The following is a 25,077-nucleotide window of genomic DNA, read 5'->3' on the forward strand; positions in this document are numbered from 1 at the left end:
TATGCTACGTTTGGTATGGTTACATAAGAATGATGGTTACTTAACCTTTTCAAACGTGAGTTCCAAATATTATTAATGGCCGGCCCAGCGCGAGTTTTTATTTATGTGTGTGATGTCAGAATGTTCTCTGACTTCCAGATCCAGATCCAGATACCTTACTCCACGGAGTTCGGGGCTCCGGGTCCAGCGCAAGAAAGCCAGCTGGACGCTCTCTCCGCATGCATGGGGAAGAGGAGAGCATCAGGGCCGAAGAAGGAGCGGAGAGCATCAACACCGCGTTCACCGAACTGAGATAATGTACCGGTAGATACGAAACTGTCCAAAACTGTCCAAAATTAAAAGGTTACGACTAGCAACAAGTTACATTTCCCACCTAATGGACGTGCCTAGAATAGTTACGCAACATTGACAGTTATTAACCCGCGCTACCCTTTCAATTTCTAATTATTTTCTAACATCAGTTTGAATTGAGATATTTTTTTTGGTTTTTAAATTTATTTTACCTTTATTTTACTAGGCAAGTCAGTTAAGAACAAATTCTTATTTTCAATGACGGCCTAGGAACAGTGGGTTAACTGCCTGTTCAGGGGCAGAACGACAGATTTGCACCTTGTCAGCTCAGGGATTCGAACTTGCAACCTTTCGGTTACTAGTCCAACACTCTAACCACTAGACTACCCTGCGGCCTCCTCATTAATTTGCATAAGAAGTTGCCCATTTCACTGTTGCGGACAATTTATGTTTGAGGCTTTACTCAACTGGACAAACATGAGATCCCAAGCACTTCACCAGATCAAGTATGCAGACAGTTTTGCATCTCTAGTCAGAACCCTTTTAATTAACCATTCCCATAAGACAAACTTTTTCCACCTGACAAAGTTTCTGTCTGGCACCTGTGGCAGAAGAATCAGAATTAGCTGTGTAACATAGATCATTAAGATGTCTTATCTGCATAGCATACTTATGTGATATTATTGTTATTAGAATGTATCCCTTCGGACTCTGGTGTTGGCAGTTGCACTTCTTCCCTCAGCTGGGGCTCAGTCACCTGGGGCCCAGAGAGGGGAGAGGTCAGGCTTGTCTTTCACATGTCAAATCAAATACAATTGTATTTGTCACATACACATGGTTAGCAGATGTTAATGCGAGTGTAGCGAAATGCTTGTGCTTCTAGTTCCGACAATGCAGTAATAACCAACAAGTAATCTAACTAACAATTCCAAAACTACTGTCTTATACACACAAGTGTAAGGGGATAAAGAATATGTACATAAAGATATATGAATGAGTGATGGTACAGAGCGGCATAGGCAAGATACAGTAGATGGTATCGAGTACATTTACATTTACATTTAAGTCATTTAGCAGACGCTCTTATCCAGAGCGACTTACAAATTGGTGCATTCACCTTATGACATCCAGTGGAACAGCCACTTTACAATAGTGCATCTAAATATTTTAAGGGGGGAGGGGGTGAGAAGGATTACTTTATCCTATCCTAAGTATTCCTTAAAGAGGTGGGGTTTCAGGTGTCTCCGGAAGGTGGTGATTGACTCCGCTGTCCTGGCGTCGTGAGGGAGTTTGTTCCACCATTGGGGAGCCAGAGCAGCGAACAGTTTTGACTGGGCTGAGCGGGAACTGTACTTCCTCAGTGGTAGGGAGACGAGCAGGCCAGAGGTGGATGAACGCAGTGCCCTTATTTGGGTGTAGGGCCTGATCAGAGCCTGGAGGTACTGAGGTGCCGTTCCCCTCACAGCTCCGTAGGCAAGCACCATGGTCTTGTAGCGGATGCGAGCTTCAACTGGAAGCCAGTGGAGAGAGCGGAGGAGCGGGGTGACGTGAGAGAACTTGGGAAGGTTGAACACTAGACGGGCTGCGGCGTTCTGGATGAGTTGTAGGGGTTTAATGGCACAGGCAGGGAGCCCAGCCAACAGCGAGTTGCAGTAATCCAGACGGGAGATGACAAGTGCCTGGATTAGGACCTGCGCCGCTTCCTGTGTGAGGCAGGGTCGTACTCTGCGGATGTTGTAGAGCATGAACCTACAGGAACGTGCCACCGTCTTGATGTTAGTTGAGAACGACAGGGTGTTGTCCAGGATCACACCAAGGTTCTTAGCGCTCTGGGAGGAGGACACAATGGAGTTGTCAACCGTGATGGCGAGATCATGGAACGGGCAGTCCTTCCCCGGGAGGAAGAGCAGCTCCGTCTTGCCGAAGTTCAGCTTGAGGTGGTGATCCGTCATCCACACTGATATGTCTGCCAGACATGCAGAGATGCGATTCGCCACCTGGTCATCAGAAGGGGGAAAGGAGAAGATTAATTGTGTGTCGTCTGCATAGCAATGATAGGAGAGACCATGTGAGGTTATGACAGAGCCAAGTGACTTGGTGTATAGCGAGAATAGGAGAGGGCCTAGAACAGAGCCCTGGGGGACACCAGTGGTGAGAGCGCGTGGTGAGGAGACAGATTCTCGCCACGCCACCTGGTAGGAGCGACCTGTCAGGTAGGACGCAATCCAAGCGTGGGCCGCGCCAGAGATGCCCAACTCGGAGAGGGTGGAGAGGAGGATCTGATGGTTCACAGTATCGAAGGCAGCCGATAGGTCTAGAAGGATGAGAGCAGAGGAGAGAGAGTTAGCTTTAGCGGTACGGAGCGCCTCCGTGATACAGAGAAGAGCAGTCTCAGTTGAATGACTAGTCTTGAAACCTGACTGATTTGGATCAAGCAGGTCATTCTGAGAGAGATAGCGGGAGAGCTGACCAAGGACGGCACGTTCAAGAGTTTTGGAGAGAAAAGAAAGAAGGGATACTGGTCTGTAGTTGTTAACATCGGAGGGATCGAGTGTAGGTTTTTTCAGAAGGGGTGCAACTCTCGCTCTCTTGAAGACGGAAGGGACGTAGCCAGCGGTCAGGGATAAGTTGATGAGAGAGGTGAGGTAAGGGAGAAGGTCTCCGGAAATGGTCTGGAGAAGAGAGGAGGGGATAGGGTCGAGCGGGCAGGTTGTTGGGCGGCCGGCCGTCACAAGACGCGAGATTTCATCTGGAGAGAGAGGGGAGAAAGAGGTCAGAGCACAGGGTAGGGCAGTGTGAGCAGAACCAGCAGTGTCGTTTGACTTAGCAAACGAGGATCGGATGTCGTCGACCTTCTTTTCAAAATGGTTGACGAAGTCATCTGCAGAGAGGGAGGAGGGGGAGGGGGAGGAGGATTCAGGAGGGAGGAGAAGGTGGCAAAGAGCTTCCTAGGGTTAGAGGCAGATGCTTGAAATTTAGAGTGGTAGAAAGTGGTTTTAGCAGCAGAGACAGAGGAGGAAAATGTAGAGAGGAGGGAGCGAAAGGATGCCAGGTCCGCAGGGAGGTGAGTTTTCCTCCATTTCCGCTCGGCTGCCCGGAGCCCTGTTCTGTGAGCTCGCAATGAGTCGTCAAGCCACGGAGCGGGAGGGGAGGACCGAGCCGGCCTGGAAGATAGGGGACATAGAGAGTCAAAGGATGCAGAAAGGGAGGAGAGGAGCGTTGAGGAGGCAGAATCAGGAGATAGGTTGGAGAAGGTTTGAGCAGAGGGAAGAGATGATAGGATGGAAGAGGAGAGAGTAGCGGGGGAGAGAGAGTGAAGGTTGGGACGGCGCGATACCATCCGAGTAGGGGCAGTGTGGGAAGTGTTGGATGAGAGCGAGAGGGAAAAGGATACAAGGTAGTGGTCGGAGACTTGGAGGGGAGTTGCAATGAGGTTAGTGGAAGAACAGCATCTAGTAAAGATGAGGTCGAGCGTATTGCCTGCCTTGTGAGTAGGGGGGAAGGTGAGAGGGTGAGGTCAAAAGAGGAGAGGAGTGGAAAGAAGGAGGCAGAGAGGAATGAGTCAAAGGTAGACGTGGGGAGGTTAAAGTCGCCCAGAACTGTGAGAGGTGAGCCGTCCTCAGGAAAGGAGCTTATCAATGCATCAAGCTCATTGATGAACTCTCCGAGGGGACCTGGAGGGCGATAAATGATAAGGATGTTAAGCTTGAAAGGGCTGGTAACTGTGACAGCATGAAATTCAAAGGAGGCGATAGACAGATGGGTAAGGGGAGAAAGAGAGAATGACCACTTGGGAGAGATAAGGATCCCGATGCCACCACCCCGCTGACCAGAAGCTCTCGGGGTGTGCGAGAACACGTGGGCGGACGAAGAGAGAGCAGTAGGAGTAGCAGTGTTATCTGTGGTGATCCATGTTTCTGTCAGTGCCAAGAAGTCGAGGGACTGGAGGGAGGCATAGGCTGAGATGAACTCTGCCTTGTTGGCCGCAGATCGGCAGTTCCAGAGGCTACCGGAGACCTGGAACTCCACGTGGGTCGTGCGCGCTGGGACCACCAGATTAGGGTGGCAGCGGCCACGCGGTGTGGAGCGTTTGTATGGTATGTGCAGAGAGGAGAGAACAGGGATAGACAGACACATAGTTGACAGGCTACAGAAGAGGCTACGCTAATGCAAGGAGATTGGAATGACAAGTGGACTACACGTCTCGAATGTTCAGAAAGTTAAGCTTACGTAGCAAGAATCTTATTGACTAAAATGATTAAAATGATACAATACTGCTGAAGTAGGCTAGCTGGCAGTGGCTGCGTTGTTGACTTTGTAGGCTAGCTGGCAGTGGCTGCGTTGTTGACACTACACTAATCAAGTCGTTCCGTTGAGTGTAATAGTTTATACAGTGCTGCTATTCGGGGGCTAGCTGGCTAGCTAGCAGTGTTGATTACGTTACGTTGCGTTAAAAGAACGACAATAGCTGGCTAGCTAACCTAAAAAAATCGCTCTAGACTACACAATTATCTTTGATACACAGACGGCTATGTAGCTAGCTATGTAGCTAGCTACGATCAAACAAATCAAACCGTTGTGCTGTAAAGAAATGAAATGAAAAATGTGATACTACCTGTGGAGCGAAGCGGAATGCGACCGGGTTGTTGAGTGCGGAAGTTCTATTCAGTAGACGTTGGCTAGCTGTTGGCTAGCTAGCAGAGTCTCCTACATTAAGGACGACAAATAGCTGGCTAGCTAACCTCGGTAAATTAAGATAATCACTCTAAGACTACACGCTCTAAACTACACAATTATCTTGGATACGAAGACAGCAAAGACAACTATGTAGCTAGCTAACACTACACTAATCAAGTCGTTCAGTTGAGTGTAATAGTTTCTACAGTGCTGCTATTCGGTAGACGGTGGACGTTTGCTAGCTGGCTAGCTGCTGGGCAGATAGCAGTGTAGACTATGTTAGGACGACGAAATACGAAGTTGCAATAGAAGTGCTGACTGTTTCACTTTGTTGTCCTCTTTCTTTTCCTTTTTCTTCTGTCCTTCTTTTGTCCTTATTTAGTCTTCCTTTCTTCTGTTAACTAGATATTTTTTGTTGTTATTCTTTGTAAGCTAGCTAGCTTCTTACAGGAGAGTGCAGTATATACATATGAGATGAGTATGGAAACAAAGTGCTAACAAAGTGCTAACCTAAACCCTTTAACCTAACTCCTAAACTTAACCCTAATCTTAACCCCTAACCTTAACCCCTAACCTAGCTAATGTTAGCCACCTAGCTAGATGGTATGATTCTCGTAAAAACTCGTAACATATTGTACGTTTTTAAAATTTGTAACATATAATACGAATTGTAATTCGTAACATATCATACAAAATGGGTGCTGGACATCCACAAATTAATACATACCATACGAAAAGTAACATATACTAAATGGAGTGTCTCGATTTGCGTATAGAATAATACGAAATTCTCTGACACCAGGTTGCGTAGCCACCGGCCTCCCCATTACACCAATCAAAAGGCACCTGTGATGAGATAAAGAAACATTTCACAGCAGTTTGCTCCACCTACTTTGTCCAAGGCCAACAAAGCTGTCTATGAAAATTACAGCAACTGGCCACGGCAGGCTAGTGATATCAGAGCTGTTGTTTTGAATATCTAGTGGAAGAGGTTAGCTGGTTGACATTTCAGCAGTTAGTTCCGCAAACTGCAGGGTCTTAGTTAATTGCCTTGTAATTTATATATTAATTGGAGTGTAATTAAATGCAATAAAATGAATAGTTTTAACATTAACATCATAAGTTTAAATATTCAATTCACTTCAGTAACTCGTATTATTTAATTTCAGATTGTAAATGGTAAGACACACTGTTGCTGTTCAAGCCCTCAGAAGATATATTTACTATGAACGAGGTAGTGATAAACCATCAACCATTTTGTCATGACTGCAGCCTCAGTGCTGTTAGACAAACCACATAACGTAACGCCATACACTGTCATTATCTTTAAGCGCATGCTTTATGCAATCAAAAAAGCTAAGTCAAATTGAAATCCGTGCCAAAATGCAGAGGCTGCAGAGATTGCTGTAAAGTGAATTCCAAGTGTGCACCATGGATGCTCTGAAGTGGCAAAAAGCAAGCCCTGAATGAAAATGTTATCCCCTCGTTTAGATATCGGTATGTACTCTGTTCTATTTCTGTTTATATGCAACCCCCCTTTTTCGTGATATCCAATTGATAGTTACAGTCTTGTTCCATCGCTACAACTCCCATACGGACTCGGGAGAGGAGAAGGTAGAGAGCAGTTCATCCTGGGAAACACAACCTCGCCAAGCTGCACTGCTTCTTGATTTGACTTGGAAGGCAGCCGCATCAATGTGTCGAATGAAACACTGTACACCTGACGACCGTGTCAGCGTGCATGCACCCGGCCCACCACAGGAGCCGCTAGAGCGCGATGACACAAGGACATCACGGCTGGCCAAACCCTCCCCTAACCCGGACGACACTGGGCCAATTGTACGCCGCCTCATGGGTCTTCCGGTCGCTGCTGGCTGGGGCACAGCCTGGGATCAAACCAGGATCTCCCTGCATCTTTTTTTAATCATGCATCCCTACCTTTACAAGAGCTCCCTACTAGAGTGGGAGGCTGTGTGTGATGTTTACATATAACACTAGAATCACCACTTAAAAATGAATCCCACTGGGTATATCCTCAGTCCTGGGACCTCAATGGGCACGGAACAACTCCTGATATCGCATGTAATGCTCTGAACGGGTTACGGGATGCTGTTGTACTGCACATGTCTGCCGTAAAGGGACAACATATATCAGTATTTTCATAAGAAACACCATAGCTGGTCATGGGAATCTTTTTTTGTAGGTGTAACAGGCTGTGTCACAGAATCATTTTTGATTGCCTGAGAGAATGTGATGTGATGGTAAATGGCTTTTATGCTGTGTATCAAACTATAGCTGTTCAAAAACATACAATTTAGTACACAACACCAAAGCAATCTCCTATGTCTTGAACACCTGATCCTGTTTCCAGTCAGTCCGTGTTTACGGTAGATAATATTACAGTCTAACTAAGATTCATTTATTGTCCTTTTTCACAGTATTGTCAACTCTTACCTACAGTATGTGCATGTCCCTTCACTGTTTTCACTTCTCTACACTGTAATAGTTTTTGGAGCATTGTACACCTTGAAAATATGTAGGAAAAACCATATACTATATAATTACCTTCAATTGAATAATTTCATGTGAAATGTTGTATAAACAAGACAGGATCAATAAAGCCAATAATTGGATCTCATTACAAAGCAACACAATACTGACATCACAGTGTATGTTATTATATCAGTGCATTTTCATTTTTGTCAAAGGTGAATTACATAATAAAAACAATCAGACATTTTAATCACATAATCAGGGCCAGTATTCTTAATTATATATTTTATCTCATCATCATCTCAAATGTCTTAATTTTTAAAGTTTAAATCAACTGATTTTTCCCCACCTATTGATACTATTCTTTAATTCAGTCACCAAATCCCAAACATGATTTCATAGATTTAAAAAAAACAGACATGTTTTAAACAAAAGACAGACAAGCTCTTAACTACTACATTCATACATTATAATCCTTAACATTAAACAAGTTCTAAAGGAAGAAAAATATTATTATTGATGTAAGATCATACAAATTAAGTTGAAGATCAGAATAAAAACAACATTATTTTTTTTGCACAATGCGACTGCAATTAAAAATACAAAATGTTTCAAATGTTACGTTTATAAATGGTAAAAGTAGTCATTTAAAATAAAAGTACAATATAAAAGATTGAAAAACAGCTGTTGGCTATGAGCTTTGATGCATTCACTAAAAGCAGTTCATTTTGCAGGTATTCATGGAAGGAAACATCACATTTCAAGATCCTGTTTCATGAATACATGTGTTGTGGTGAGACAGACACTATTGATTCCGTGTCAATCAGTTCTGTTTTACAGGCCATGGCACAACAAACTAATCAAAACAGATTTTTTTTTTGAAGCAATATCAAATGTTAGACAAAAAAAAGTCAAGAAATTTGAATAATTGTATCTTTAAATATAAAAAAGAAATACCGATATTATATGAAGGAATGTGAGTTTTTTTCCTCCAACTTTGGGATCCTGTAGACCAATGAGACAATCAAAATGAGAGACACACTGGGTTATTTAATAACCTTCAGATGACATTTGATGTGGTAATGTGTGTTTTTGCTATTTTGTCAAATTCAATCAACCAAACAGTAGTAATTTTACATTATTGATTAAAATGATAAATTACTGGCTAATTCCTTCATAAAGTAGAAACAATTATGTATATCATTCAATGATGCCAATATAAACCATATCATCAAAACACCATAATCACCTCTCATAGTTCCGTTCGACAACAGATCATGTCAAGCCTCCACGTTGCTCACTTCTGACCATCAGGCTCCAGGTAATCCTCGTCATCATGGATCGCCAGGCATTTGGGCTTGGGTCTCTCATGGACCTCTGCAATCTCCTCTCTGGTCTCAGCTGGCGTGATCATTGACACCACATCATCATAGCTCTCCTGTTGATCTTCCTCCACCTCGTAGGTAGCATGTTCTGTAAAAAATGTGGTACAGAGCAACACCTTAAAATACTATAATCTAAGCTATTTAGCAGCCGCTTTGTATCCAAAGCGACTTGTAGTCATGCATGCATACATTTTTCACATGTGTGACCTCAGTGGGAAACAATCCCAAGACCCTCAGTGTTGTAAGCACCATTCTCTACCGACGGAGCCACACAGGACCAAAGACACAACACATTCATGTATGCATGTATGTAACTGAGCTGGACCTTTATATTACCGTGGGTAGCAGAAGGTCCAGCACCTGGGCCTGGGCTACTGGTTCCATCTTCTCCACTAGATGCTGGTTGAGCTGGGACATTCTCCTCCTCAGCAATGTCATCATAAGACAGGGAAGACGCAGTACTTCGCTGGCCATTGTCTTTGTCTCCGCCACTCTCTGATTCTGTAGGAACGGAGATACAGAGAGGGATGTGATGGTACAGCAACACAGCACGTCATTTGACTAGGACAGCTACAGTGATCCATTCTCCACCCCTTATCATTACAGTAGTTATCCCTTCTGTCATATACAGTGCTTTCGGAAAGTATTCAGACCCCTTGACTTTTTCCACATTTGTTAGATTACAGCCTTATTTTAAAAATAATTTAATTGTTTTTTTCCTCATCAATCTACACACAATACCCCACAATGACAAGGCAAAAACAAGTTAACAATTTTAGCAAATGTATTACAAATAAAAAACTGAAATATCACATTGACATAAGTATTCAGACCCTTTACTCAGTACTTTGTTGAAGTACCTTTGGCAGCGATTACAGCATTGAGTCTTCTTGGGTATGACGCTACAAGCTTGGCACACCTGTATTTGGGGAGTTTCTCCCATTCTTCTCTGCAGATAATATAATAATATAATAATATATAATATATAATATATATAATATATGCCATTTCTCTGCAGATCCTCTCAAGTTATTTCAGGGTGGATGGGGAGAGTCACTGCACAGCTATATTCAGGTCTCTACAGAGATGTTCAATCGGGTTAAAGTCTGGGCTCTGGCTGGCTACTCAAGGACCTTCAGAGACTTGTCCCGAATCCACTCCTACATTGTCTTGGATGTGTGCTTAGGGTCGTTGTCCTGTTGGAAGGTGAACCTTCGCCCCAGTCTGAGGTCCTGAGTGCTCTGTAACAGGTTTTCATCAAGGATCTCTCTGTACTTTGCTCCGTTCATCTTTCCCTCGATCCTGACTAGTCCCAGTCCCTGCCACTGAAAAACATCCCCACAGCATGATGCTGCCACCACCATGCTTCACCGTAGGGATGGTGCCAGGTTTCCTCCAGACGTGACGCTTGGCATTCAGGCCAAAGAGGGCTGCAAACTCCAAGCGGGCTGTCATGTGACTTTTACTGAGGAGTGGCTTCCCTCTGTCCACTCTACCAAAGAGGCCTGATTGGTGGAGTGCTGCAGAGATGGTTGTCCTTCTGGAAGGTTCTCTCATCTCCACAGAGGAACTATAGAGCTCTGTCAGAGTCACCATCAGGTTCTTGTTCAACTCCCTGACCAAGGCCCTTCTCCCCCGATTGCTCAGTTTGGCCGGGCGGCCAGCTCTAGGAAGAGTCTTGGTGGTTCTAAACGTATTCCATTTAAGAACAATGAAGGCCACAGTGTTCTTGTGGACCTTCAATGCTGCAGCAATGTTTTGGTACCCTTCCCCAGATCTGTGCCTCAACACAATCCTGTCTCAGAGACAATCCTCTACAGACAATTCCATCGACCTCATGGTTTGGTTTTTGCTCTGACATACACTGTCAACTGTGGGCCCTTATATATACAGGTGTGTGTCTTTCCAAATCATGTCCAATCAACTGGATTTACCACAGGTTGTAGAAACACCTCAAGGATGATCAATGGAAACAGGATACACCTGAGCTCAATTTTGTGTCTCATAGCAAAGGGTCTGAATACTTATAAATAAAGGTATTTCTGTTTTTTAAGTTGAATAATTTTGCAAACATTTCTAAAAACCTGTTTTCGCTTTGTCATTATGTGTAATTGTGCGTAGATGAGGATTTGAGGATTTTTTAGAATAAGGCTGTAACGTAAAACAAAATGTGAAGAAGTCAAGAAGTCTGTATACTTTCCAAAGGCCCTGTAGACCTGTCATTCAACAAGGTTCTCTCTCTGCTACACTAAGCACTGCATTTATATACTATATCATGTTTTGTTGATATTATATATATATATATATGGACTCACCGTGGCTTTTCAAATTTCTCATTTCCATTGGTCCAAATAGTTCACTTCCGTTGGTTTCCACGTCCTCATAGTCTCCACTCTCAAAAGCAGACACTTTTCTCATTGAGAATCTTGCTGGATCCAGAATATTACACTAATTAAAACATTTTCAGTCTCTCCAAAGCATACATATTAAGAACATATATTTAAATGCATTCAAGTTGTTGTTTTCACATATTCCATAACATTTGATTCAATGTGTTGTTGTTTCTAGTTTAGACCATGTTGTCAAAGTGCTCACTGAATGCCTTCTAGTGGTGGCTCAATTGTACAAATGCATTTGAAATGTGTTTAGGACATAGAGATAGATAGAGGACTCATCAAGAATATAACCTATTTTAGCATGGACATTGCCGTTGAGGGCTTCCACCATTTTAAAGTAGTCAACTGGGTGGGGATTCCTATAAATTGGGAGCAATCAGCCAATGAAGAAGAAGACAATTGAATACTTTAAAATTGAGATAGCCTCAATGGCGCTGCCCATGCCGCCACAGACGCTATAATGGCAAAGATACAACAATGAGTCTTATATCTATGGTTAGGATCTATACCACTTTGGGATAATTTCCTAATTGTGACAAAACTACACAGATACACAAATTATTACAAAGGTGTCCTTCAATTTGGCTATTTTACTGTAAGTGGCTTTAGTTGGTAAATCGCTACAGTATTATTATCAGCCGTTGAAATTGCACTTACACTTGAACCTGGTTACAAATCGTCTTCGCATGAAGAGACAGAGGGCAACGACCATGACCAGAGACAACACTCCGAGGGAAAGACCAACATACCTGTTGATGGGGATCGGTGGAATGGGCACTTTGATTGGATAACCTGAAATCATATTACGTGATTGGGGAGAAATATTGTAATTTAAGACATAGACTGTACACATTTTGTCCATCGAAGATTTTAGAGAAAGAGTGTTTTGAGTAAGAGTGTTTTGAGTTTTACTTAATTGGTAAAAGCAATTCTGAAAAATGAGAGAAATATTTTGCCCTTCTATAGCTAGATAGAGCTCCACAGTCAGCAACACATCTGAAAACAAGGTTACCTCCTACATCGTGCTATAGCTACTTACAACCTGAAACATTGGAAATGAGCACTTTGAACAACTAATGGCGGCGTGGTCATTGCAGTACCTTCACAGTAGATTACACCAGGTGTTTTACATTCATTCTTCTTAATGACGCAGTGCTGTAAATTGCGATTCTCAGTGGAACATTTGAGAGATGTCTCTGGTATTATTTTTCCTTCTTTTTCCTCTTCTGACTGTTCAATCTGATCCGGTTGGAGAGTTTGAGGAATGCCACATCCTAGCTCTTTGCAAAGTAATCCACCTTGTGAGAACAAATTCGGTAGACATACCGACTCCCAGGTGCCTCGATACAATACCTTAATGTTCCCTCCACATTTCTGAGTTGACTTGAATTTCACACCACCTGAAAAATAAATGATAAAGCTACACAATTTACTGCACTGCTAACCTCTGTTATGGAAACATCACTACTGCATTCATGACACCATTAGTTATCGCTTGTCATCTACACGTCTTCAATGTTAATATTGAACTCTTACCTGCACAGGACACAGAAACCAATCCTCTACCACACCTTCCTCTTTTTGTTTTGCACTGTCCGAGATAGGACTCCGATCCAATGCAGCTGACGAAATGTGCATCACCTCCACTTCCTTTGTCGATTTCTTCGAATGAGATGCTGTTGCTACACTGCTGCTCTTGACATACTATTTTGGAGTGACTCTCACTCCAGTTATCATAACACACTGGCAAGTTATTTAGCATCACCTTCCCAGAGCAGTTACCTGTTTCTCCCAGGCTTGCTGTGAGATTATCTATGGGGAAACATAGGTGTAAGAACATATAGGCGCCTCAGTCCTTCAGCAGTAACATCACTAATCTTGGCAATTTAAATACCACATCATTTATATGGTATTATAAACTGGGTGGTTCAAGCCCTGAATGCTGATTGGCTGACAGCCGTGGTATATCAGACCATACTATGACAGAACATGTATTTTTGCTGCTCTAATTAAGTTGGTAACCAGTTTATAATAGCAATAAGGCACCTCAGGGGTTTGTGTTATATGGCCAGTATACCACGGCTAAGGGTTTTGTACAGGCACTCCTCGATGCGTCGTGCCTAAGAATAGCCCTTAGCTGTGGTATATTGGCCATATACCGCACCCCCTTCGGGCCTTATTGCTTAAATATACAGTACATTCAGGAATATATTAGGTACGTCCCAATAATATCTCCCTACTTCATGTTGGAAGTTTCATGATTTTCCTTTCAAATCAGTGAAGGGGAGTGAACAAGTGCACACTTTGGAATGAAGGGGAGATATTTGGGACATCGCCCCTGTGTTCATAGATATAGGGTGTCACGTGGGGCCTAAGGCTCATTGTGTATATGTTTCTACAGTGACTAATGTTGTCATTTTGGAATAAAGATATGCACAGGCAAAAATCACACCATTATCAGCGAGAGAATTTGGAATTATTTGTCTTGTACAATTATTTGATCAGTATCTTACCTTGGCACTGTAAGTAGATAGACTGGTTTAGAGAGGGCCTGTCGTTTAGTTCACAGTCCCAGATGCTGTTTCTCTCCCCTTTACAGCTGTACTTCTTCCCCCACAAAAGATCATGACAATCTGCCTTTTCCTTAGCAGTATGTTTTATGTAGGCTCCACAGCCCAAGTCTTTGCACAAAACCTTGCTCTCTGTCTCAGTCCAACCATCGCTGCTGACAGCCCGACTGTCTGCTTCATTGTACACAAACGCGTACCCTTCACAAGTCCCGTTCCCTAGCTTCAACATCATTCTCCTCCATTCTGTGAAATAACACAAGGCACAGTGAAGGTTGGGCCAAGTTAAACACAGCAAAGCATGTGCAGCAGGTAGCCTAGTAGTTAAGAGCATTGGGCCAGTAACTGAAAGGTTGCTGGTTCAAATCCTAGAGCTGACTAGTTGAAAAATCTGTGGATTTGCCCTTGAGCAGGATACTTGATCCAAATTGCTCTGCATAAGTGTTTCTGCTAAATGACTAAACTGCAAAGATAAGTGAGGAAACCCTCAGGCAAATACAGTTTTAAGAATGCAAGGGCCCCAAACTATACTTTTTACAAAAGACAAACGAGTTATTTTGTACATAATGACTTTCATATGGAGATTGTAAATAGTTTTAAAAAGTATAGCTATTGTTGTAAACTTTCTACAATATATTCTCTTATTTTGACTCCAGTGTTGAAAACATAGAAACAAACAAAATACCAGAGCATTGGAGACCACCGAGGGCACATTGTTGGTTGTTGGTCTTAGTAACTGTAACTGTGCACTCTGCTGAAGAATTGCTGTTTGCACTACAGGTGAGGCCTGACACAACAGCCCCACTGTTTGCAGATGAAGGGCCAAAGAACGAGAGAGGTTTGACACCATGTCCACAACCCTGCTCTCGGCAGATAGTGTTTTGGACATCTTTGTTGTTGAGGGCAGTCTTACAGACAGGGCTCCAATTTCCTTGGTAGAACACCTGTATGTTACCCGAGCATCTCTCTCTATGCTCCATTAGCCTGGTCTTGACACTTCCTGCATTGGAATAATGACATACATTTTTTTTTAAACAATCATGCATTAGCAAAATACTGCGAGAATAAAATGACAAAAATATGGATTTAATGGAAAACAGGGACTGTTACATGATAATACCTGAGCAAACAACATAGGCTGGCTTGTCCTTACAGTAAGACTGGTCAATGTTTTTGACCATGTTGCACTGACTGATGTTAGTTGTCTGCTGGGTTCTGTGCACACTGCTGATGGTGATTTTGTCTAAAGCTGATTGTGATTTTCTCAGGTAGGACAGAGGATAGATGGCTGATCCACAACCCAAGTCTTTACACAACATTTCAGACTTCTTATCTGTCCAGGCATCCTCACAAACACCTCCACACGCTCCGTCGAGGCACACCTCCACCTTTCCCCAGCATTCTCCCTCGTCTTTAGTGTGAACTTTCAGGCGTACTGTTTTACTACCTTTCAGGGCAAAGCCCGAGATAAGGAGGAACACCATGAAGACCTACTATTAGTATTATTATCAAATTATTACCATCACCTTTTATCATCATATACAGTTATTCTCATTTGAAAAATAAAAGAATCAACCATTATGAAAAGAGAAGAGAGAGAGAGAGGAATGGGATGGAATGGGATGGGATGGGATGGAATGGAATGGGATGGAATGGGATGGAATGGGATGGGATGGGATGGAATGGGATGGAATGGGATGGAATGGAATGGGATGGAATGGGATGGAATGGAATGGGATGGAATGGGGAATGGGATGGAATGGAATGGGATGGAATGGAATGGAATGGGATGGGATGGGATTGGATGGGATGGAATTGGATGGAATGGAATGGGATGGAATGGAATGGGATGGGATGGAATGGGATGTCAAATGTTTTTGTCAATAGAATGCTGTGTACCTGAGCAGACGACAGAGACTATACTGTGGTTTGACAGATGCTCACTCCGCTCACAGTCAAAAAGGGATTTTTTCCTTTCCAGGCAGTTGTAAGAGTATTTCCACAAATCAGTGGTTCCACTAGTGGATTCAAAGGTAAATGAAGTAGCATCCCCACAGTCCATCTGTTGACACACCACCATGGCAGTTTGACGATCAAAAGTGGCGTTAGACCCAGACAGCCAGTAAGTCTTCCCAGCTTGCTCTATGCCCACCTTGCCAGAGCAGTCCCCCGTCAGAAACACCACCGCATGCTCTAAACAATCAGAAGAGAGGCAGGGGAAAAGTTCCACCAATCAGTAAAACACATGTAATCCTAAACAAACCATATTCAACTGCAGCATCAAAGCAGAAAATAGTTATATTTGGGTAAAAGTGTACCTATGATTAAAACAAACTTGCCATAACAAACTGTAAAGTTTAATATGCACAAAAAGGAAAAAACCAGATACCTTGGCAGATTAACATCTTGTTTGTATCCTGTTGTTGTGGCTGTTTCTTGGTTGACTTGATACAGTTAGAGATAGATTTAGAGTTACTAGTACAGATCACCTCATTGTTCAATACTTGACTTGTTCCTTGAATGAAGGAATCAGTATTAGCCAAAGCATCACCACAACTCATTTGATTGCAAATCACTTTGGAGTTTTCCTTCTTCCAGTTGCTTTCACGGACGCTCTTCCACACCCCTTCATGCTGAATCTCTACTCTTCCAGCACACCTCCCAGGGCCATTTGACAGACGCACTTTCACACTACCTGGAGAACAATGTCAGGGGAAAAGAGTATGAAAAACGGTTTATATTATTTCAAGTATTAACATACCTACAATTTAGCACATTACAAAATGCGAAAATTAGAAAATTATAAACCAATGAGAAAGAAGATAAAGGCGGCACACTGCTCTTGCTAGTATCACTGCTCCTAGAGGGCCTTGAGGCCGATACGTCAAGCTGAATAAAGAGCAGTGATACGAGCAAGAGCAGTGTGCGTCCTTCTTCTTTTCTCATCTTATTCGGCTGTTACCATGCACCTGCTACTAAGATAGCTCAGATGTGCAATTGCCTTTTGAAGATTAGAAACCAAAATTCTACTTCTTTAGATATAGCATTTGAAATGAACAAAATAGTGGTAATAGTTTTCCACATATTTTTCATGTTGTTGCAATTCTATAAACAATGCTGAAAACAATCCTACTGCTCTCACGTTTCTGTGTTGTGTAATGTATAGTACCTGAGCAGATGACACTGGCTTTCCTGCATGAGGTTGGGTTCTTATAATGCATGGCCAGACAGTGCCACAGTGAAGCCTCAGAGTCTTTGCAATCTACTAGGTCATGCTTTCCATCTTTCTGGATTTTACTCCCAGAGCCGACTAACACAACCTCTCCACAACCCAACTCTCGGCACACGACTCGTCCATCCTTCTCATCCCAATTAGTAGAACACACAGCCTCCAGGGTGCCAGAGTGGTTGAAGTGTACTGACCCAAAACAATGATTGACATTCTGGCTTTGGTCATCTTTCAACAGGGATATGTTGACTTTGTCTGAAGCACATTGAACAATAATTCTCAAAAACTTCTAGAAAGATATTATTTTATTTTCCCCCCATGCACAACAAACAGAAACATGCAGCATTTGGTCATCAAATAAATTAGATACATACACTAAATAAGTTTAACTCTGATAGCCTTTTCCCTTTTTAAGATTTCCTATTTAAAGCTTTGCTCGTGATTCAAAACCTTAGAACATTTGTGATTTTTGCCAATTTTTGCAGATTTTTGCAGACACTGTAGCGCTGTCTCAAAGAATGAAAATTTGACCCCTTAGAGATCTTTACCTGTACAATCCAGTGAGATGTTTTTGGAACTGTCACAGACCATGTTTTCCTGACTGTGACTTTTGCCACACCGCATGTGTGAACACAGAGCATCACTTGATTTGTTCAGCTTGTATTGGCTTTGGCATACAGGTTTCCAAACACCTTCATCCTCTTCCACTTCCAACTGTCCAGAACAGACATTGCTTCCACCTTGTAAACGAAAGTTGTGATGATCTGTTGGACATAAATCATACATTGTTTTTGTAATTACACTTACAAAGGTAACAGTTAAACGTTCCACTTTTATAAAATGAGTTGACATAGACAGTATATGATGTTAAATTAGTCTCATCAGAAGGTGATCATAGTGCACTGGCAGATATCAGACTCATTTAGCAGATGCTCTTATCCAGAGTGACTTAAATCAGTTAGTGCATTCATCTTCAGATATCTAGGTGGGACAACCACATATCACAGTCACAGTATAAGAATATTTTGAAGATAAATGCACAATGCGGAGGACGAGAGGACTGGGATTAACGATCAATAGGAGTTGGTTTTCAGTTCAACATCTGTTTAGAATATGTGTGCTGTCAGTCCTGAGAGCCACGTGTGCTACATTCTGTACATTGAGTCTGTACATTGAGTCTGGGGCAGGATACTTGGTATTTGGCCATTGGCCAATTGTCCTGCAAGGACATCTCATTGGTCAACCCCAGACTAGGGTGGAGGGTTATAAATGGCATCCTGTTCCTTTGTTGGGTGGAGAAAAGCTCAGGACAGGGGACATTGACCATCTATCTCCCAGCATAACATATTGATTTGTCCTTCTCAAATAAACCTATTTTTCTCCCCCTCATTTGCTTTGGAGTTTGTGTTATTGAAGAATAAATTGCCAACAACAGTAAGTACACTTTTCCTCAATAAAGTAGTTATCAGAGTCAAAGCTAGAAATTAGGGGGGTGGAGGGGAATCAAGTGCACGTGTTGTTTCAGGACACCAGAGGTGGCAAAACGAAGTGCCAGGGTTGGGGTGTAAGGTTGAAGCATAGCCTAAAGGTCGGGGGCAGTTCCCCTTGCTGCTCTGTAGGCAAGCACCATGGTCTTGTAGTTGATGTGAGCTTCGACTGGACTTTAGCCACCTAGCTACAATTCGTAACATATCATGCGTTTGGTAAATTCGTACCATATAATACAAATTGTAATTCGTAACATATCATACGAAATGGGTGATGGATATCCACAAATTAATACATACCGTATGAAACGTAAGATATCAGACTAAACGGAGTGTCATGGATTTTACGTACAGAATAATATGAAATGCTGTGAGACCAGGTTGTTCCACTAAGACCTCCACTAACTTTAACTACTCAGTGGGAATAGCACTGCAAAACCTTATGAATGTAACCCCAAAAGTGAACGGTGAAATCTGCAAACAGTTAGACACTAAAGCACCTTAATGCATCACATATACAGTGTAAGAATTATATGAAACAATTGAGATTAGAAGATAGTGGTTGTAAGATCAATGACTGTGAGCAGTGAATGTGGTGAGGTGAATATGAAATACTTGCCTGAGCAAATCACGGAGACAGGTTCTGTACATACCACTTTAGGACTGGTTATACATTGCCAGATATGTTTCTGATGCTCTGTGTTGCTGCAATGTGTAGGTTTGAGGACCACATGATTCTCAATTTGTGAGAACATTCTGGCTGATGGGAGACCTTTAGATTGGCCACATTTGAGATGTTCACACACAATATCAGCCTGCTTTTTATCTGAGCCAGAGGTAAAGAACAGACATGTGTTACGACCCAAGGGTGAAATTGTGCTGTAGATATTGGGGAAGATGAACAGTAGATGAGGGTCCTGGGTATCTCCCCGGAATTGGTTTTGACAATTTAAAACACATTTTCTGCAATTATGCAAATGCACATAACCCCCAAAAAATAAAATACAATTTTGCCTATTGTTTTCACTGCTCACACAGTCTAGCCATACTACTTGAAATACATTTTTATAAAATAAAGAAGAAATATCTTCAAAGGAAACATCCTGGATAATTGACACATTTGTAGTTTTGCTATTCACTACCTAAAACAAAATGTGGATAGTGATTGCTTGCACAACCTAATTAAGCATATAAAGTAAGTTCTAATGAAAGTTAATTGTTATCAAATGATATAAAGTATAATTAGATTGTATATTAACAAAAAATGTCATGGGTCCCAAATTGTAAAGTAATTTATAATAACACAAAATCAAATCAGACTAAAAACGATGAATGAATATTTCACCCATGAGAATGGTAAAACTAAAACTAAAAAGTATAGTATGTATTGCTACCATCAGAAATGAAGTCAACAAGACGTAGCTCTTACCCCATGTCGGATTACAAAAGTAGCCCGTTTCTTTGGCCTTCCCCATTGACAGTTTTTTGTACCTGAGAGTTCCAGCACATCTAAACCCAGGCAAACTCTCAAGCTCAAGCTGAATCTTATCTGGTGATTTAAAAAAATGACTTGTGAGGCTCAAAATGTAATTCAAATGCATAATTTTGTGTTTAACTTATGGAATTAAATAATGCAAATACAACACAAAATAAAATCAATATTTTCAATATTCGAGTTGACAATCAGATAATGTAAAAAGTAATTTAGCTAAATATCAAAGTTAGTAGCACAACTTTTTAAATATCGGTATTTGGTATATCATATAGGCATCGGCCTTGTGACACAGAAAATATTGAGGAGTCAGTATTAGCCAACAATTAACATAAGTAAATTACCAAACAGCCGAAGAACAACAAGATAGGTGGAGGTAAGGGGAAGAAAGAATGTCTGTCAATGTAGTAAAATATCGCACCTGACATTTACATTACATTTAAGTCATTTAGCAGACGCTCTTATCCAGAGCGACTTACAAATTGGTGCATTCACCTTATGACATCCAGTGGAACAGTCACTTTACAATAGTGCATCTAAATCTTAAGGGGGGGGTGAGAGGGATTACTTATCCTATCCTAGGTATTCCTTAAAGAGGTGGGGTTTCAGGTGTCTCCGGAAGGTGGTGATTGACTCCGCTGTCCTGGCGTCGTGAGGGAGTTTGTTCCCTCACGACGCTGAATAATGAGTTTGTTCCCTCACGACGCCAGGACAGCGGAGTCAATCACCACCTGATAGAGTTACCAATACACAACAGGATATGTAAATAACTCAAAAGAAGACTTACCCGAACATGTGATTTTTTTGACTGTATCTTTGGTATTAGAGCTTCTGTTCCACCCAGGAAACATGCAGTCCCATAGATACTTCTCATTTCCATTGCACTCCACCTCGTTCATCCATGTGGTAGACCTAACCTTCTTCAACAGAATGTCTTTAGAGCTTATGGATGTCCCACAGCCGATGCTCTTGCAGATGACCTTCTCATTATTCAGCTGCCATTTCTGGTCACCAACAATACCCCATTTCCCATCATGGAAGACTTCAACATAGCCCTCACATGGACCATCCCCACCCTGCAGGATCAACCTGTCTTCCACTGCACAGTAAAATAGATATTATACTAACAACCAGACCTATGGTTTCAATACATGTGTAGATTATATTTTATTTAAATACTAATTTTCTGTGTATTTGAGTATGTTTCAATAATGAGGCCCAAATCAACTACTTCTATTGGAAGTATTTGAAGATATTTTGCAATAATATTTGAAAGTGTTTTCAAATACTTATTTCAAATACTATTTTCAAAAACCTAGGATAAATGGTTAGGGATGTATTTGAGTCTTTGTCTGCCAATGCTTTTCAAGTCTATTTCCAAAGTGAATTCCAATATTCAACTATTTGTCTCTTAGAATAAACATCTGAATACTTACTTTGAAATGTATTTTAAAGTAATCGAGATATTTGAACCCAGGTCTGCTATTAGGTTACTGTAAATGGGAAATCTTAATTTACTAGCTATTTAACCAAAAAAAGGTTAGCCCCAATTTCTGAATGTGGTAGAAATATGGTACAATGTTCATAATCTGATATGATAGAGGAATATACTCTGTTTGGCTCTGCAGTAGGTATTTGGTATTGTTATTCTTCAAAAGACAAAATTGCTTGTTTGATTGCTTGTTAAAAGCATCCAGAACAGGTTAAGATTAGACAACAACAAAAAAATAAGCTTTTAAACCAAAATCCAGGACAACAATTGTATAATTATTAATAACATACATTTAAAAATCATACAAAATAATTGATTTACTCATTTAGAACAATGCCTAATGCAGACACATCTGTATGCTCTATAATTAATAAATACTTTGTAGGACTATGAAGGGATATTGTATGTATTGTTGGACAATTTACTTCCAGTGTTAACATCTTATAGAAATAATTCAGCTCTGGCTAAATATATTGTCACTCTTGCACTTTTCTTAAATAATTCAATGAATTTTTCTAAAATAAGTTGACATTGTATCAAGAACAGCAACGCTGCTGGGTTTTTCCCGCTCAACAGTTTCCCGTCGTGTGTTTCAAGAATGTCCCACCACCCAAACAACATCCAGCCAACTTGATACAACTGTGGAAAGCAATGGAGTCAACGTGGGCCAGCATCCCTGTGGAACGCTTTTGACACCTTGTAGAGCCCCATGCCCTGACGAATTGAGGCTGTTCTGAGGGCAAAAAGGGTGCAACTCAAAATTAGGAAGGTGTTCCTAATATTTTGTACACTCACTGTATGTAGAACCTAGTGTTGTGCAGGAGATATTGAAAATGAGGTTGAAAAGCGATGAAAATGACCCTAGAGAGATAGGCTTCAAATAGGCTATTGAGAAGGCTCATTATGTTTAACCAATAATAATGCACTAAATCACAGACTAGGCACATCATGAAACACATTGAGGTGAAACATTTCAGACAGTAGCCTAGTCGCAAAATATAACTCAATTGATTGAACGTTACATGTATTTCAATATGATTGAACTAGCCCATATAGGCCCATATAGCCTGCGTATCTTTTCATGCCGTCATCTCGATTTTTCATTTGAAGAATAATTTTATCCATCACTTATTTGTAACAATTGCAAATACTTTTGGCAACTTTGTAATTGTAGTCAACTTTGTAATTGTAGTCAACTTTGTAATTGTAGTCAACTTTGTTCTGAAATGATCGGCAGTCACAGTCACACAGACAGCATAGACATCTGGATTCTATGTTTAGCGGAGATCTTCTGTAAATAAAGTGATGCAGAAGGGCAAAAACAGCATCTAACGATGCCCCCCTGGCCGCTCTACGGATGGTCTGGAGCACTAGTAGATGTGTAAAGGTTTTTAAGACCCATGTTACTAACGAAGGCTTTGGGAAACACCTCGGCTACGAAAAAGACATCGTAAGAAGGTTCTAATGATGATCTTATTAACACTACGAATGCTCTGGGAAACGAGGCCCTGAACTTAACACATTGGCCACTCCAGAACAGTCCACTGTTTCTTCTTGAACCCTTCCAGGGTGCGTTTTGACGTGTGTTTGGTGTCATTGTCCTGCTGGAAGACCAACAGCCTTGTATGGAGACCCAGTTTTTGGACACTGTGATGAACATTTGATTTCAAAACACCTTGATAGTCTGTAGATTTTATGAGGTCTTGCACACATTCAAGGTCCCCAGTACCAGAGGCAGAAAAGCAGCCCCACAGCCTTATCGAAACTCCCCCATGTTTGCTTGTCGGGAGGGTGTTCTTTTCTTTGAATTCTTCATTTGGTCGTCAGTAAACATAGAGCTGATTTGTATTGCCAAAGAGCTCTGATTTTGTTTCATCTGTCCACATAAAATTAAGGCTTGTTAATGTGAATTCAGTTGGGGTTTCTTGTGTCTCTTTCATAATTGGGGTATTCCTATGTAAACAAACTTAATGGAGCATTACAAGAAAATAACACCCTCCCTTACAATCAAACATGGAGGAGGTTTGATAATGCTGTGTGGTTGCTTTGCTGCTTCTGGTACCGGGGGCAAGGCATCATGAAATCAGCAGATTATCAAGGTGTTTTGGAGTCCAATATTTAACACAGTGTCCAAAAACTGGGTCTCCGTCAAAGGTTGTGGGTCTTCCAGCAGGACAATGACCCCAAGCACACATCATAAAGCACCCAAGAATGGTTCAAAAAATAAACGCTGTTCTAGAGTGGCCAGCATTGAGTCCAGATCTGAATCCCTGTTCTGAAAAGAGCAGTTGGTGGAAGGCACCCCTCAAATATTGCAGAATTGGAGCAGTTTGCAGCTGAAGAGTGGGCCAAAGTTCCAGCAGATCGGTACAGCAAGTTCATTGATGGCTACAAGTAATGTTTGTCAGTAGTTATCATGGCCATACAACCAAGTATTAGTTTTCTCAATCAATAAAAAAAAAATTAACTTAAGTTTTAAAACAACTAAAATTGTTCTGCAATGTTGAACATTTAGCAACAATGTTTTTTTTCAATTTCAACTGAATTTAGAGGAAATAGGAAATTGTTTAAGAAAGGTGCAAGGGTACCAATATATTTGTCCGGAACTGTAAATGCATGGAGGGAAATTGTTTAAGAAAGGTGCAAGGGTACCAATATATTTGTCCGGAACTGTAAATGCATGGAGGGAAATTGTTTAAGAAAGGTGCAAGGGTACCAATATATTTGTCCGGAACTGTAAATGCATGGAGGGAAATTGTTTAAGAAAGGTGCAAGGGTACCAATATATTTGTCCGGAACTGTAAATGCATGGAGGGAAATTGTTTAAGAAAGGTGCAAGGGTACCAATATATTTGTCCGGAACTGTAAATGCATGGAGGGAAATTGTTTAAGAAAGGTGCAAGGGTACCAATATATTTGTCCGGAACTGTAAATACATGGAGGGAAATTGTTTAAGAAAGGTGCAAGGGTACCAATATATTTGTCCGGAACTGTAAATGCATGGAGGGAACTTGTTTCAGTTATTTATATTATCTATAACGCACTCCAAGAAGGCTACATATCCCTTAAATAAAGTACATTTCCTATCCTATTGACTTCCATTATTAATCAAAGTTTCTACTTGCCTTGAGTGGAGGACACGTGTGGGGATGATGCATACCAGAGCAGTAGGAGGAACCACATAGTCACAACAGAACAGAGAAAATGAGGCAGAGAAAAACTACCTTGGTTTATAAGGAAGGGTTGCATTTCCTTAAACTATAAATACAGGTCATCTTTGTCACCACACCTTGAAAACGCCATACAATGTAGCTCCAATAATCCCGCTATTTATTACATTACTGTATTCTGAGTTCAAGAAATTACACACTTTGATAAAGCTATATTATATTTGACAGAATAATTTTAAATTGACAAATAAAGTTACATTTTACTGTAGGTGTCCATTGTAAATGAAGAGGCCTTGCATATTGACAAAAAGTAGTCATCCACACTTAGATAAACCATGGTTTTCTTGTGGTCATATGAATCAGTATTTCATGATAGTAAGATGTAGTTTAGTAGGGTT

At 41.3% G+C, this 25,077-nt stretch overlaps 1 protein-coding gene across 1 annotated transcript; it reads right to left on the bottom strand.

Annotated features, from left to right (window-relative positions):
- Positions 1-7,731: 7,731 nt before the first annotated feature.
- On the bottom strand, positions 7,732-24,722 carry LOC124045546 (scavenger receptor cysteine-rich type 1 protein M130). The gene is made up of 18 exons (XM_046364902.1): positions 24,635-24,722; positions 20,805-21,116; positions 19,955-20,074; positions 19,145-19,351; positions 17,587-17,802; positions 16,979-17,293; positions 16,199-16,504; positions 15,709-16,002; positions 14,930-15,256; positions 14,495-14,809; positions 13,756-14,055; positions 12,779-13,054; positions 12,343-12,642; positions 11,900-12,034; positions 11,162-11,275; positions 9,183-9,347; positions 8,711-8,934; positions 7,732-8,466 (listed from the first exon to the last, which is right to left on the bottom strand). The coding sequence occupies exons 1-17, from the start codon at positions 24,690-24,692 to the stop codon at positions 8,759-8,761; spliced, it is 3,936 nt and encodes a 1,311-aa protein (XP_046220858.1). The 5' UTR covers positions 24,693-24,722; the 3' UTR covers positions 7,732-8,466; positions 8,711-8,758.
- Between the last annotated feature and the right edge of the window lie 355 nt (positions 24,723-25,077).

This window comes from Oncorhynchus gorbuscha, linkage group LG10 (assembly GCF_021184085.1).
Source record: "Oncorhynchus gorbuscha isolate QuinsamMale2020 ecotype Even-year linkage group LG10, OgorEven_v1.0, whole genome shotgun sequence".
In the NCBI taxonomy this organism is placed as follows: Eukaryota; Metazoa; Chordata; class Actinopteri; order Salmoniformes; family Salmonidae; genus Oncorhynchus; species Oncorhynchus gorbuscha.